Raw genomic sequence first — 14,011 nt, 5'->3', positions numbered from 1 at the left:
TGGACAAAGTAATGTTTCTGCTTTTTAATATGCTGTCTAGGTTGGTCATAACTTTCCTTCCAAGGAGTAAGCGTCTTTTAATTTCATGGCTGCAATCACCATCTGCAGTGATTTTGGAGCCCCCCAAAAATAAACTCTGACACTGTTTCCACTGCTTCCCCATCTATTTCCCATGAAGTGATGGGACCAGATGCCATGATCTTAGGCTGAATCATCTAGGAAGTGTCTAAAAAAATCTCAAAGTCCAGGAACAATTAAGTATCTGGGGATAGAACTCAGTTCAGTTTAGTTCAGTTCAGTCACTTAGTCCTGTCCGACTCTTTGTGACCCCATGAATCGCATCACGCCAGGCCTCCCTGTCCATCACCAACTCCCAGAGTTTACTCAAACTCATTGAGTCAGTGATGCTATTCCAACCATCTCATCCTCTGTTGTCCCCTTCTCCTCCCACCCTCAATCTTTCCCAGCATCAGGGTCTTTTCAAATGAGTCAGTTCTTTACATCAATTGGCCAAAGTATTGAGGTTTCAGCTTCAGCATCAGTCCTTCCAGTGAATATTCAGGACTGATTTCCTTTAGGATGGACTGGTTGGATCTCCTTGCAGTCCAAGGGACTCTCAAGAGTCTTCTCCAACACCACAGTTCAAAAGCATCAGTTCTTTAGGATAGAATTCAGGCATCAGTATTTTTTAAAATTCCCGGACAGTCCCTGTGCATAGTGTTGAGAACCACTGGACTGAAGGATTTTTTTTTTTCCTCTTCTCCAGGCATTTAATCTTAGTCCAGCTGATCCAGATGGCAAATCGGATCCCTACATTGTGATCAAGCTTGGCAAAACTGAAATCAAAGACCGGGACAAATACATCCCTAAACAGCTGAACCCAGTATTTGGAAGGTCAGTGGCCATCTGAGTGTCACTGCACTGTCCTCTCCGCATTTGCTCCTGTGGTGTTTCTTTGAGAGTGGGCTTGGTGTGTAGAGAGTGGTGTGGGTCTGAGTACACAGTGCAGATTAAATGCTGGCTCCTGCTCAGGATAACAGCCAATCAAGCCAATATTCATGAGGAAGGCCGGGATTCTTTCCTTGGTTTCTTTAGCGATTTGGTTGTGCATGATCTTCACACCCATGGTTTCCAATAATGATTTCCCAGATCTCAAATGTAAGAGGCCCCTTGAACAATCATCAAGTTCAGCCTTCTGCCTTGAAGAGAGTTCCTTTTTACAGACCAGATAATCAAGGCCCAGAGCAGTTTAAAAACTTGGTCAGGTTCGCACCTCTCCTAAGTGGAAGAGAAGGGGCCCGGATGTTTAGTCTTTGTCTGTTACCAAAGGGGTTTTTGCATCGTATCATTTTGCAGTTCACTGGGGCTTCCCAGGTGGCGCTAGTGGTAAAGATCCTGCCTGCAAATGAGATACATGACAGAGACCTGGGTTCAGTCCCTGGGTTGGGAAGATGCTCTGGAGGAGGGCAAGGGAGCCCACTCCACGTTCTTGCCTGGAGAATCCCATGGACAGAGGAGCTTGATGGGCCATGGTCCATAGGGTCGCAAAGAGTTGGACAGGACTGAAGTGATGTAGCATGCGGCACACTGCAGGCAAAAAGCTGAATTGCACCCCCGGTTTTCCTGCAAAGTGTTCACAAGGCATTCCATTTGTGTATGTTTAGGTGAGCCAGGGATTCTCCAGTTCTCAGCAACCCTCCTCCAGGCCAGAATACTGGCGTGGGTAGTCTTTCCTTTCTCCAGGGGATCCTCCCAACCCAGGGATCGAACCCAGGTCTCTCACATGGCAGGCGGATTCTTTACCAGCTGAGCCGCAAGGGAAGCCCTTCAGCAACCCCATCACACCATTTATCTTCTAAAAGGGTTGTGTTTGTGAGCCTGACTGCCATTAAGTCTGGAGTCAAGCACACCCGGGTTTCACGTTACCACATCACACAGATGGCTTAACCTCTCTGATCTGTAGAGCAATAACAGTGACAATCGACCCTCATATACCTTTAGAAGATTAAGTATGACAAGCACCCAGCATTGTCTATGACATTGCATAGTAGCTACTCAGAACGCATTGGCTTCCTTCCTCTCCACCTTGATAATCATTTTAGCAATGTACACATCTCAAGTGTATCTAATTCCTTTTTTCCCGGAGCCCCAAGGACCATGGGATGAAATCTCTATCCACCTCATTTAAATTCATTTACACAATTGTGGTCGCTTTGGAACTTTTGACATTTGATCAGAACATTTACATGTGATTGCTCCCCAGGAAATAAGACAATAAATGATCTTGCTTGTTCAGATTAAAGAGAATGATTAAAACGATGTGCTAAGGAAATGTACCCTTGCTTCCCTGATCCGGAGATGACCTTTACCATTACCTGCCGTTTATGCAACCAGCACTTCATTTTGCCAAGTGCTTTGTCGTCACCTTTTATGAGCTGCTCTCACCACAGTGCCATGAATTAGACTGGTTTATAACCTCCATTTATGGCCATAGTAAACAAAAGAGAGGCTGATGGGATATTCCTTCCTTCCGCTGGCATTTCAGAGCCTCTTCCAGAAGCCCTCCAGGTGTGGATGCTTTGTTGGCTGTGTATTTAATTGTTACTCAGGGAAAGATACTGCTGGCTCAGTCTTGCAAAGTTCCAGCAGGGACCATGCAGGGCTCTTGTGCCTGGCCTGGGGTCTGGGGAACCCCTCTTTGAGCCCTTTATAAGCGGATGTCACAGGCTCCTCCCCTGATGCCCTGGCCCTGACCTGCCTTAGTTTTCTTCACAGCCTCTAGCATGAATTGGTGTGTTTATTACGTGTTTATGGTTGTTTCCCATCTCCCCACTAGAATGTGAGCTCCATTCCAATGGAGACTCGTTCAAGTCTGTTCAGTGCTGTAACCCTAGTATCTTGGACTGGGCATGGCCTAGAGCAGATGCTCTTTGAGTATCTGTAGAATTATAGAATAAACAAATGAATAAATAATGGGCAAACAATCCTTCAGTCATTTTTCAGTGGGATTTCAGGGGACCCCATTATCCTGAGGGGGTACATGTCCAAAGAGTTGGAGGTTCCTCATTTTCTTAATAACCACAGCTCCTGAAACACATCACACATATTATGATGTCTCATAAACGTCAAATGAACAAATGAATCAAAAAAGAAGGAATAAAGAACAATGGGAAAAAGAAACAAAGGGACATCTTTTCTCTGAAGGTTCACAGTACTGAATGTTTCTATAAGGCTCAGGTTCTACCCATTTCGTGATGCATGCTCTTTTCTCACACCAACGCTGTATCTAGAGGTCGTATCACACTGACACCCACATTCGTGTAAGTCTAATTCCCCCCCTCCACCCCCCACCGAGTGACTGGAGATCCAATCACGGCAAGCTGCTTTGGTAGTTTTCCTAAGGACAGCACTAATGAAAAATTCAGGAGAGGTGAACCAGTGAGCGCACAGCACACCATCCTGAAAGATGGATCAGAACATTGGAGCCCTCTGTCCTCTGTCATGGTTGCCAGGGGCAGTTAAACACTTAATAAGTCTTTCCTTGGTGGCAGCAGCTTGTTGATGGCCAGGCTCAGAGGTGGCTGGGGCCTTTCTGGTGAGATGCCTCTAGAATATCCATTATAGCTTCAAATCCAAATCTTGGAAACCCAGGGAGGCAATACTGTGTCTTCAGGTGGAAGAAATGAACTCATTTTCTGCACAGCTGTATCCCTGGCCTGCTAGGGCTGCCTCAGTCAGTTACAGGCAAGGAGCTGTCCAGCATCTCTGCATTTTTCTCTCTAGGAGGGTTAATTGGCTGTGGGCTATGCTGTGATTGCTCTCCCTACCACTCTGGAGAGTGAGAGTGGGGCTAAGTGGGCCTGACCTTGAAGGCCACAGCCCAGACAGGCCTGAGGACAACTGGGGAAATAACAAGCCCTCTAGTCTCCTCTCCTCCCTGCCTCCTCTCTGTCCTTTGCTCCCAGACCAACCCTCCCCGTGTTGTCCCAGAGCAGAGTCAGAACAGCTGGAGAAACATTGGTGTTTTAAGAACACATTTGCCTAAAATGCAGGCCTACACTCCCAATTTAATTCTTAATTACCTTCTCTAATTCTCAGTAGAACAGATAATGCATTGACACAGGAAATCCGACATCATGCCTATTCCCCTCAACTCTGCATTGGGGTGGGATTGTGGAAGTAGCATGGGATTAGGAGAAGGAAACTAATACTTATCTTAGTTTGACATGATCTGTGATCTTAGGCCAGTCCCCTGAGTTCTCTGGACTTCAGTTTCCTTAGCTGTAAAAGGAAGAGATTTGATGTGGTGATTTCTGAGATCCTGCACAAGTCAAGGAAACATTTACTGTGTCTGCTTTCTGCAGCTGAAGTACAGGCTCCAACAATGCAGAGATGAGGAGGGCAGGTCTCTGTTCGCAAGGGGCTCAGAATCTTGTAGAGACACATCTGTGTTTTCATGGTTTTCCATCGTCAGTAGGATTTTCATCTCAAATAAACCCAGCTGATATTCCCTGACGAATCAACAATGGAGGGGAGAGGAAATGGCAATTTACTGGGCACCAGCTGAATGCCTGGAAGTAAAATCTGTGCTTTGTATAAACAAGATCCCATTTAACCACTATGCTATATTATAAAGAAGACATATTTATCCTCATGTACATGTAAAGAGGCCAAAAGAGTTGAAATAACTTTCCCAATGTTTTACAACCAGGAAGTAGCTGATTCAAAATCAAGATTAGAAATCAGTCCTGTTTGAGACCAAAATCTAGGGACTTTGCTCTTCCTCTTGCTGTCACCCTAGTTGAGACTATAAGATGTGACCCATGAGAGAGTAGATGATTGAGTACTAGAAATTGACCAAAGGGTTGGAAATTGTTTGCATCTCAATGAAAAATTAAACTACATAAATATCCATTAAGTAGTAATTGGGCTGCTCCGTGTTTAGTGAGTTCCTATGGACTGTAGGCCAATACTTAACCACTTGATGCAAAGAGCCAACACATTGGAAAAGACCCTGATGCTGGGAAAGATTGAAGGCAGGAGGAGAAGGGGGCAGCAGAGGATGAGATGGTTGGATAGCATCACTGACTCAATGGATATGAGTTTGAGCAGGCTCCAGGAGATAGTGAGGGACAAGGGAGCCTGGCGTGCTGCAGTCTATGGAGTCACAAAGAGTTGGACACGACTTAGTGAGTGAACAACAGTGGACTGTAGGCAAGCTAAAAGTGAAAGAGGAAAAAGTTCTCTGCAGCACCAAATGCTGTTGAATCCTAAAGCCTCTGCTTGGATGGCAGGTCATTTGAGATCCAGGCCACGTTCCCAAAGGAGTCCTTGCTCTCCGTGCTGATCTACGACCATGACTTGATTGGGACGGACGACCTCATTGGTGAGACCAGGATTGACCTGGAGAACCGCTTCTACAGCAAACACCGAGCCATCTGTGGCTTGCAGAGTCAGTACGAGATGTAAGTTCTTCCTCCTGTGGAGTCACTGTTGGTGTCCTGAGGCTGCAGCCCAGGCGCTGGGAAGACCCCCTAAGACCCAGTTTTAACATCTCAGATGGGCTCCATGTCAGCAGGGCTCACTGCTGACATGGAAACTGCTCACTGCCCTTGAGGGTATTTGGGGCTGGGGAGGCAACACTGATTTGGAACCCAGGGCAGATTCTTTGAGTCAAGAGTTGAATTGTGTTTGTTCAGTTGATTAGCTGGACCTGGTGGACTGAGTTCTCAGTGGGGAATGATGCTAGAAGTATAATTAACATAACACAAATGCCAATATCCTAGTTAATTACAACCAACACTCACAAGTACATAAAATATACCACACATTTCACATGGTATATCTAATTCAGTTTTCCTCAAAACCCATTGAGGTGTTAGTCCCATCTTAACACATGAGGGAGAAGTGGGTCCAAGTCTCTCTCTTTAAAAAGGTTTTTGAACTCTGCTTAATTTTAGAATGTATACTAGATTTCTTTTTTTCAGTTCAGTTCAGTTCAGTCGCTCAGTCGTGTCCAACTCTTTGTGACCCCATGAACTGCAGCACGCCAGGTCTCCCTGTCCATCACCAACTCCCAGAGTTTACTCTTTTTTTAAAGTATGGCTTATTGGATATCTAAAGAGAAAATTCTTATAAATATCAGCTGTGAAAATATATTAAAAAAGGAAAATATAAAAACATCCATTAGGCTTCCATGGTGTAATCTTAGAAATATTTTTGAATATAAAGTAACATATATTCCTTGTAGAAAATTTAGGAAATACAGAAAGTACAAAATGATGCTCAAATTATTTCACTCACAGATAAAACTTACATTAAAAATGTGTATATATTTCCTTTCACTATTTTTCCTATGCTGCATGTGTGTATAGTTGCTCAGTTGTGTCTGACTCTTTGTGACCCTTTGAGCTGTAGCCCAAAGGCTCCTGAGTCCATGGGATTCTCCAGGCAAGAATACTGGAGTGGGTTGCCATGCCCTTCTCCTCCAGGGTATCTTCCCAACCCAGAGATCGAACCTGTGTATCCTGTCTCCTGCCTTGTGTGCAGATTCTTTACCTGTTGAGACATCAGAGAAACTCTTTTTCTATGTTATGTCCTCCCAGAGTTGGACTCATACTAACCATGCAATTTCCTAAGCTTCTTGTTGCATTTGTATGTTATATCATAAGCATTCTATGATATTAAATATTCTTCAGAATCATTATTTTAACAGTTCTCTGGTATTCCCTTATATAAATTTATTGTACAATTATATAACCAGTTTCCCTTCTTGAATTTCAGGGCATTTACATTTTTCTTCCTTATTCTATTAGAAATATTGCTGCTATGAGCATTACCATACAAAAGCCATTGCAAACCTTTCTGATAATTCATTCAGTGTTCATCCATAGACATGGATTTATTCCATTGAAAGCAATGCATACTTTAAAAACTTTTAATAATAACATCCAGATGTCTCTCCAGAAGGGGTGGACCAATTTAGACTCTCATTAACATAGTCCAAAGCATCTATTTCCTCCATGGAATGATTTTCAGACAAGTCTCTAGTGCTGGCCTATTCTCTGAGCCGAGCATGCCATTTCAGTCTGAGGACTTCAGTGAATGTAGAAGCCTTCTGGGGTATTTATATCATTCTCAAGTACCTGAGAGGGTACCATTCAGAGAATGATTAGCTGTGTGCACTGTGAAGTCAGTAAAGGAAACCACACATAAACGTAGTGTGTCTTCTGTTCAGATGAACTTCCTGACAGTGGAATTACCAGGTATCAAAATAGTTTAGTCAGGTAAGTTGTTCACTGAAGTCTTAAAAATAGACAAGAACACCTATTTCTGGGAAGATCTATGTATGGGCCTGGCTTGGAATCTTTTTCAGGATCTTCATATTTCTGAACCAAGGTAGGAAAACTGTTTTACAGCCATGTTTGGTTGTTTTCAATGTTTAAATGGATTAAATTCTGATGAATCCCGCATCCCAGGGAGCAGAGAAATCCAAGCTTATCTCAATCATGGTTCCTAGGGAGCATCTCATTGCAAGTTAATGATTTTTTTTTAACCAAATAGCTTGTTTTTAAGGAAAGAAGGGATTGGAAAGATCTGGAAACTCACCACTAGGAAATGACTGATTAGAGAAATGGCACCTCAAGACTTCCTGCCCAGGATGTGAGTCTACAATATGATTTTGGAAGAGGAGGAGAAGGGAGGAAAGAAGCTGAGAAACTAGAATAATGAGCTTGACTTTCTTAGAAGTAGCAGCCAAATAGCTATCCTGCTAGTGACAGGACAAACTAAGCCAAAACTACCTGCAAAGAAATCCATAGAGACAGAGAGCGCATTGCTGATTGCCAAAGGCTAGCCTGGGCACAGGGAATGAGGAGTGACTGCTAAAAGGGTAGCAAGTTTTCTTTTGTGGTGATAAAAAAATTTTTTGGCACTAGATAGAGGTAGTGGTTGCACATTATGAATATACTGCTGCTGCTGCTGCTGAGTCGCTTCAGTCGTGTCCGACTGTGCAGCCCCAGAGACGGCAGCCCACCAGGCTCCCCCATCCCTGGGATTCTCCAGGCAAGAACACTGGAGTGGGTTGCCATTTCCTTCTCCAATGCATGAAAGTGAAAAGTGAAAATGAAGCCACTCGGTCGTGTCTGACTCGCAGCAACCCCAGGGACTGCAGCCTAAGGGGCTCCTCTGTCCATGGGATTTTCCAGGCAAGAGTACTGGAGTGAGTTGCCATTGCCTTCTCCATGAATATACTAAATCCCACCAAATTGGTCAACTTGTAATAGCCAATTTCGTTATGTGAATTTCACTTCAGTTTTTTAATGGATGCATTTGTTTTAAAAAATATATATGAAACTACCTGAAAAGAAATGTTCTATCTAGCTATTCCGAAGTTCTGCCTTTCATACAAGCACACATATGCAGAGGTATTGACCAGAAAAGAGAGAAAGCAAAATAAACAAAAACAAAACCACTAGCCCCAAGCATGTAGAATGTCAAGTTAAAAGCTAAAGGATACCACACAGGTCATACTTAGGTGGTCCTTTCACAGACATCTTGGGGGGCGGCTCCTGAGGAAGCCCGGACCTTACCCTCTGTCCTTTGTCCACTTTTCAGAGAAGGATACAATGCCTGGCGAGACACATCCAAACCTACCGAAATCCTCGCCAAGCTCTGCAAAGACAGCAAGCTGGATGGTCCCTACTTCCGCCCTGGGAAAATACAGATAGGAAACCAGGTCTTTTCTGGAAAAACAACCTTTACCGAGGAGGACACGGGTAACTCCCCACGATGTATCCTGCTGAAGTGGTTCTTCTTTTGAAAAGCCTGTTTTCAGTGGTATTGATGACTGAAGGCAATGGTCATCTACTGTAAAGTTAATGCATGGAAAAGTACTGAGGAGGATGGAGATCACTTGTAATCCCCAAATTCAGAGATAATGATGGTGCATGGTGGTATATTTCTTCACAGTGTGTGTGGGTGTGTGTGTGCGTGCATGCAATATGCCACATTTTTACATAATTTTAAATATGCTATATATATGGTACGTTAATATACCATATATATATATATATAGAGAGAGAGAGAGAGAGAGAGAGAGTTTTCATATATATAGTTTTGTACTCTGCCTTTTCTACTTCCAATAGATTATGACAATTCTCCTTTGTTCTTTGAAACTATCTTTGATAATCTTCTATTTTGTGGCTGTGACATTTCCTTTGTGTCCATTTTTATGGTGTCACTTAATGCTTGCATGAACCTCCTTACACATAGTTTTGCATATTTCTGATGAGTCTACAGTACATATCAGAGAAGCAGAATTGTTGTGTCAGAAGATAGACAATACCTTAAAATGAATATTATATAGAACTTTTCCAACACCAAGAAATAGATTTTTCCATGTGAGCAACATAGAGCATATCAGGAGGACCCCAGAAACCCTTTCATAAATTTAGGATGAGAAAAAGAAACCCCCTTTAAGGATATAAAACAATTCCTGTACTATCACACCTATCCATCTGATGCTTAAAGATTACCTATATATGGTGCAGTGCTTCTGATGCAAAAAGCCAAATTATGTACATGCTGCTGCTGCTGCTAAGTTGCTTCAGTCGTGTCCGACTCTGTGTGACCCCATAGATGGCAGCCCACCAGGCTCCCCTGTCCCTGGGATTCTCCAGGCAAGAATACTGGAGTGGGTTACCATTTCCTTCTCCAATGTACATGCTACAGGATGTTTTGACACTCTGTTGATCCCACCACTTTAATGATTTCTTTTTAAGATTCCTTTTTACCTTGTTTTGGCTCCAAGAAATTCTAAGAGGTTTTTGTCATGCAGAGTTATTGACGTTTAGTGTCTTAACGATATAGATTAATTTCTGTGAGAAAAATACTTTTTCACAATATACTCTATTAAGCCAATTTAGTCCCTTGGTCACTATCCTGCATTTCACGATTAAACAGTTTATTTGCCCACCAAAAACCTGAAATTATGTTCATCAAGATCAGTTCTTGACTGATTAAACTTTATGACAAAGATTTAATTCATCGATTACTTGTTCATCTCTACCGACTTTTACTGACTATAATTATTGCTGTTGGAAGATTCTCTTGGTAGCTTTTTATTTCTTTGGTTAAACCAGGTTCAACTTTCCTATGTCAAATTTGGCCATTCTAAAGTTTGCCAAGAAGATTTTATTCTTTCAACAATTTTTGTCTTATTTGGCAAGTGTTTTTTTCTACCAATAGTTTTTATCATGAGTTACTTTTTTAAAAATAAAATGATACATCAGAGAATCTTTTCCCTGAGTAGGTGTTGGTAGGAGTGAGAGATCTCAAGCAATAATGAGAAGAGTCATAAGACATCAATGAGCACATATTATGTTTATTTCACCACCTTGTTTAGGGGCACTCTGATCCCCTGGGCCCTCTCCCACTATAGTGTTAGCAAATAGCTTTATGTCTCCAGAAAAAGTACCCCCTCTTGTCCCTTGAAGCCAAGTTTGTGATACAGACTGAAGGAGTCTGATTCAAGGGGTGAAGGGAGTTCTGTACTCTAAGACCCTGACTGTGCTTTGAGTCCTCTGGTCAACCCAATCTCATTTCCCAATCTCTTAACTTTTTTTCTTAATTAATTTATCTTTTTAATTAATGTATAGTTGATTTACAGCATTGTGCCAGTCTCTGCTATATAGCAAAGTTGGTAAGAAAAGCCAGGTCTCTGCTATACAGCAAAGTCTTTCCTCAGTTATACACGTATACACATTTTAAAAATATTCTTTTTCATTATAATTTATCCCAGAATATTGGCTATAGTCCCTTGTGCTATACAGTAGGACCTATTCTAAACATAATGGCTTGCATCTACCAAACCCAAACTCCCAGTCCATCCCCCTTAGCCCTCTCCCCCTTGGCAACCACAAGCCTGATCTTTACGTCTGTGAGTCTATTTCTATTTCATAGATAGATTCACTCTCTTTCCCCCTCCCACCGCTCTACTCCCACCTCTTTCCATTTTATTTGTCCTATTTCTTTTTCGCTATCTCTTCTCTGTACCTGTATATTTTCTCTCTACTTGTATGTTTAAATAAACCTTTCAAACACTTTAAGGGAGTGTTTGAAAGTGTATCTGACAGTTCATCACTGTCCCCTTACAGGAACATGCATCTGACAAGTCCCTTTATTTTTCTCTCTTCCATGCAGATGAGATGGTGGAGTCGTATGAGCACTTGGCCCTCAGGGTTTTACACTCTTGGGAGGATATTCCAGAGGTTGGGTGTAAGCTGGTTCCTGAGCACATAGAAACACGGCCACTGTACCACAAGGATAAGCCTGGCATGGAGCAGGTAGTGGCCAAGAAATATTCATCCCCAACAAATGAGACTTTTGCCCTAAAAGTTAATCTTGTTTGTGCCATATAGTAATGGTTCCCAACCAGGGACAATTTTTCTCCCTCTTAGCCTGGATATTTAGCAATGTCTGAAATATCAATATTTTTGGTTGTCTCAAGTGGGTGAGGGTGCTGCTGGCTTCTAGTGGGAAGAGGCCAGAGATCCTGCTAAACATCCTATTTTGTACTGGGCAGCCCCCCACAAGAAAGAATTATTCAGCCCCAAGTGAAGGTTAAGATTGAGAAACTCTGCCCTAAAATCAGAGTTGGATTTATTGCTCTTTCCTTTTTATGATTTGAGTAATCAAATTCTTTCAGAAGAAAACTGGCATTTAAGAAAGTTCAAAACCCATTTGATGTACCCAAGAATTTGTCCAAAATCTATCAGTAACCACACAGCCCACTAGTTTTCCCAGAGGGGCAATAGATGGAGGCTTATGTTGAAGAATTAGCAAAAACAAGCTATGTGGAAGATAACTAGAGATCTGGGTTATGAGTTGGAAGGGAAAAGAAAATACCTTTATTAAGAAACTTTTAATGTCCTAGACCCCTTATGAAGATAATATCACTCAGTTAGGATAACCAAGGATATATTTATCCATATTATGGCCATTTTGAGAATAAAAGAGGGCATTATTAATAATTAAGCTGCTACAAAGGTTTTCCTAGACAACCAGAGATGTAGGGATCACCTAAGCCTTATTTCTTAATATTGCTTCATGATGAAATTATTATGATCCTTACTTTTAAGAAATTGTGGTTAGGAGAGTTTAAGTAACTTGCACAAAGTTACTCAGCTGGTAAACAATCTGCCTGCAATGCAGGAGACCCCCATTTAATTCCTGGGTTGGGAAGATCCCCTGGAAAAGGGATAAGCTACCTACTCCAGTGTTCTTGGGCTTCCCTGGCGGATCAGATGGTAACAAATTGACCTACAGTGGAGGAGACCTAGGTTCAATCCCTGGGTTGGGAAGATCCCCTTGAGGAGGGCATGACAACCCACTCCAGTATTCTTCCCTGGAAGATCCCCATGGACAGAGGAGCCTGGCAGGCTACAGTCCATGGAGTTCCAAAGAGTTGGTCATAACCGAGCAACTAAGAACAGCACAACACAGAGCTGGGATTTAACCCAGACAGCTTGAGTCCCTAGTTCTGTCCCAGCTCTGAATTCACTCACTGTGTTGTCTGGGCAAAGCAAGTGAGCTTGACTATAATGGGGCAGGAAGACCCTCCCTGCTATCCCAGGCATGGTGGAATATAAACCTAGTCTCACTAGTTTCCCCTAGCCAAAGCTCCTCCTTCACCCAAATCCTACGAATCCTCCCCACTCTGTTGACAGCCCCACTTACTTCATATAAAAATTTCCCTGACCATCCCAGCCTTTGCTGATCACACTAGCATGTGTGGGAGTATCTGGAAAGAATGCACTTTTATCAGCTGTAGAAGCTTATGGTTATTTCTCGAGATTTACTCCGAGATCTTTGAAATCTTTTGGTTACTGGTATCCCTCATGTTCAGAGAAGGCAATGGCAACCCCCTCCAGTACTCTTGCCTGGCAAAGCCCATGGACGGAACAGCCTGGTGGGCTGCAGTCTGTGGGGTTGCTACGAGTCGGACACGACTAAGCGACTTCACTTTCACTTTTCACTTTCATGCACTGGAGAAGGAAATGGCAGCCTACTCCAGTGTTCTTGCCTGGAGAATCCCAGGGACAGGGGAGCCTGGTGGGCTGTTGTCTCTGGGGTCGCACAGAGTCGGACACGACTTAGCAGCAGCAGCAGCAGCATCCCTCATTTTGCCTGTCAGATGTGGCTTCTTGGTTAAAGGTGAATGTTAATGTCTGTTGCCTGGGAAAGTCCATGGACAGAGGAGCCTGGTGGGCTACAGTCCAAGGGGTTGTGAAGAGTCAGACACAACTGAGCCACTGAGCACATAATGTCTCTTTAGAGACCCTAGGAATATAATCCTTCATTTAATTGGAGTGGGTAGCCTATCCCTTCTCCTCGGATCTTCCTGACCCAGGAATCGAACTGGGGTCTCCTGCATTGCAGGTGGATTCTTTACCAACTGAGCTATCAGGGAAGCCCAGAATTGGTTCATCACCTCCCAAACGCTAGCTCTTTGCTTACATTGTCCCTTCCTCTGGAAATCCTCTTTTTGTCCCCCTAGCCAAAGCTCCTCCTTCACCCAAATCCTACGAATCTTCCGCACTCTGTTGACAGCCCCACTTACTTCATGTAAAATCTTTCCTGACCATCCCAGCCTTTGCTGATCACTCACCTTCTTGCCTGCACTGACAGAGCACGTAGAGTACATGCAACAGAGCTGAACACAGAATCCACTGGACCTTCTTCCCACCTGGGCCTTCAGATCCCTGGAAACAGGGTAAATTTTGGTGTATGGAGTCCAGAGCAACGGATGGAAGATCCTATTCTATCACTAATTAGCCACAGGACTTTGGATCATTTCTTTGACTTCTCTGAACCTTACTTTCTTATGGCTAGGGTGAGCATTGGTGGAGCTGGTGGATGTTAAGGTACATTGGAGGCAATGAAGCATGATACTTCTGACAGATAGTTGAATCTCGTAATCCTTAGGGGTTGGTAAGAAAAGCCAGGTCGC

General features: G+C 43.1%; 1 protein-coding gene across 4 annotated transcripts in view; it reads left to right on the top strand.

Moving 5' to 3' along the window:
• Nucleotides 1-14,011, top strand: part of FER1L6 (fer-1 like family member 6) — a 173,180-nt gene that overhangs the window by 136,728 nt on the left and 22,441 nt on the right. For all 4 annotated transcript variants that reach the window (XM_027972915.3, XM_042254149.2, XM_042254150.2 and 1 more), the window contains 4 exons: nt 767-894; nt 5,295-5,465; nt 8,617-8,777; nt 11,203-11,345. In XM_027972915.3, the coding sequence (XP_027828716.2) occupies nt 767-894; nt 5,295-5,465; nt 8,617-8,777; nt 11,203-11,345 (603 nt within the window). The remainder of the gene's footprint in view (nt 1-766; nt 895-5,294; nt 5,466-8,616; nt 8,778-11,202; nt 11,346-14,011) is intronic.

Source organism: Ovis aries, chromosome 9, assembly GCF_016772045.2.
Source record: "Ovis aries strain OAR_USU_Benz2616 breed Rambouillet chromosome 9, ARS-UI_Ramb_v3.0, whole genome shotgun sequence".
NCBI lineage: Eukaryota > Metazoa > Chordata > Mammalia > Artiodactyla > Bovidae > Ovis > Ovis aries.
The sequence above is the reverse complement of the archived record's forward strand: the minus strand, read 5'-3'. Positions and strand labels throughout refer to the sequence as shown.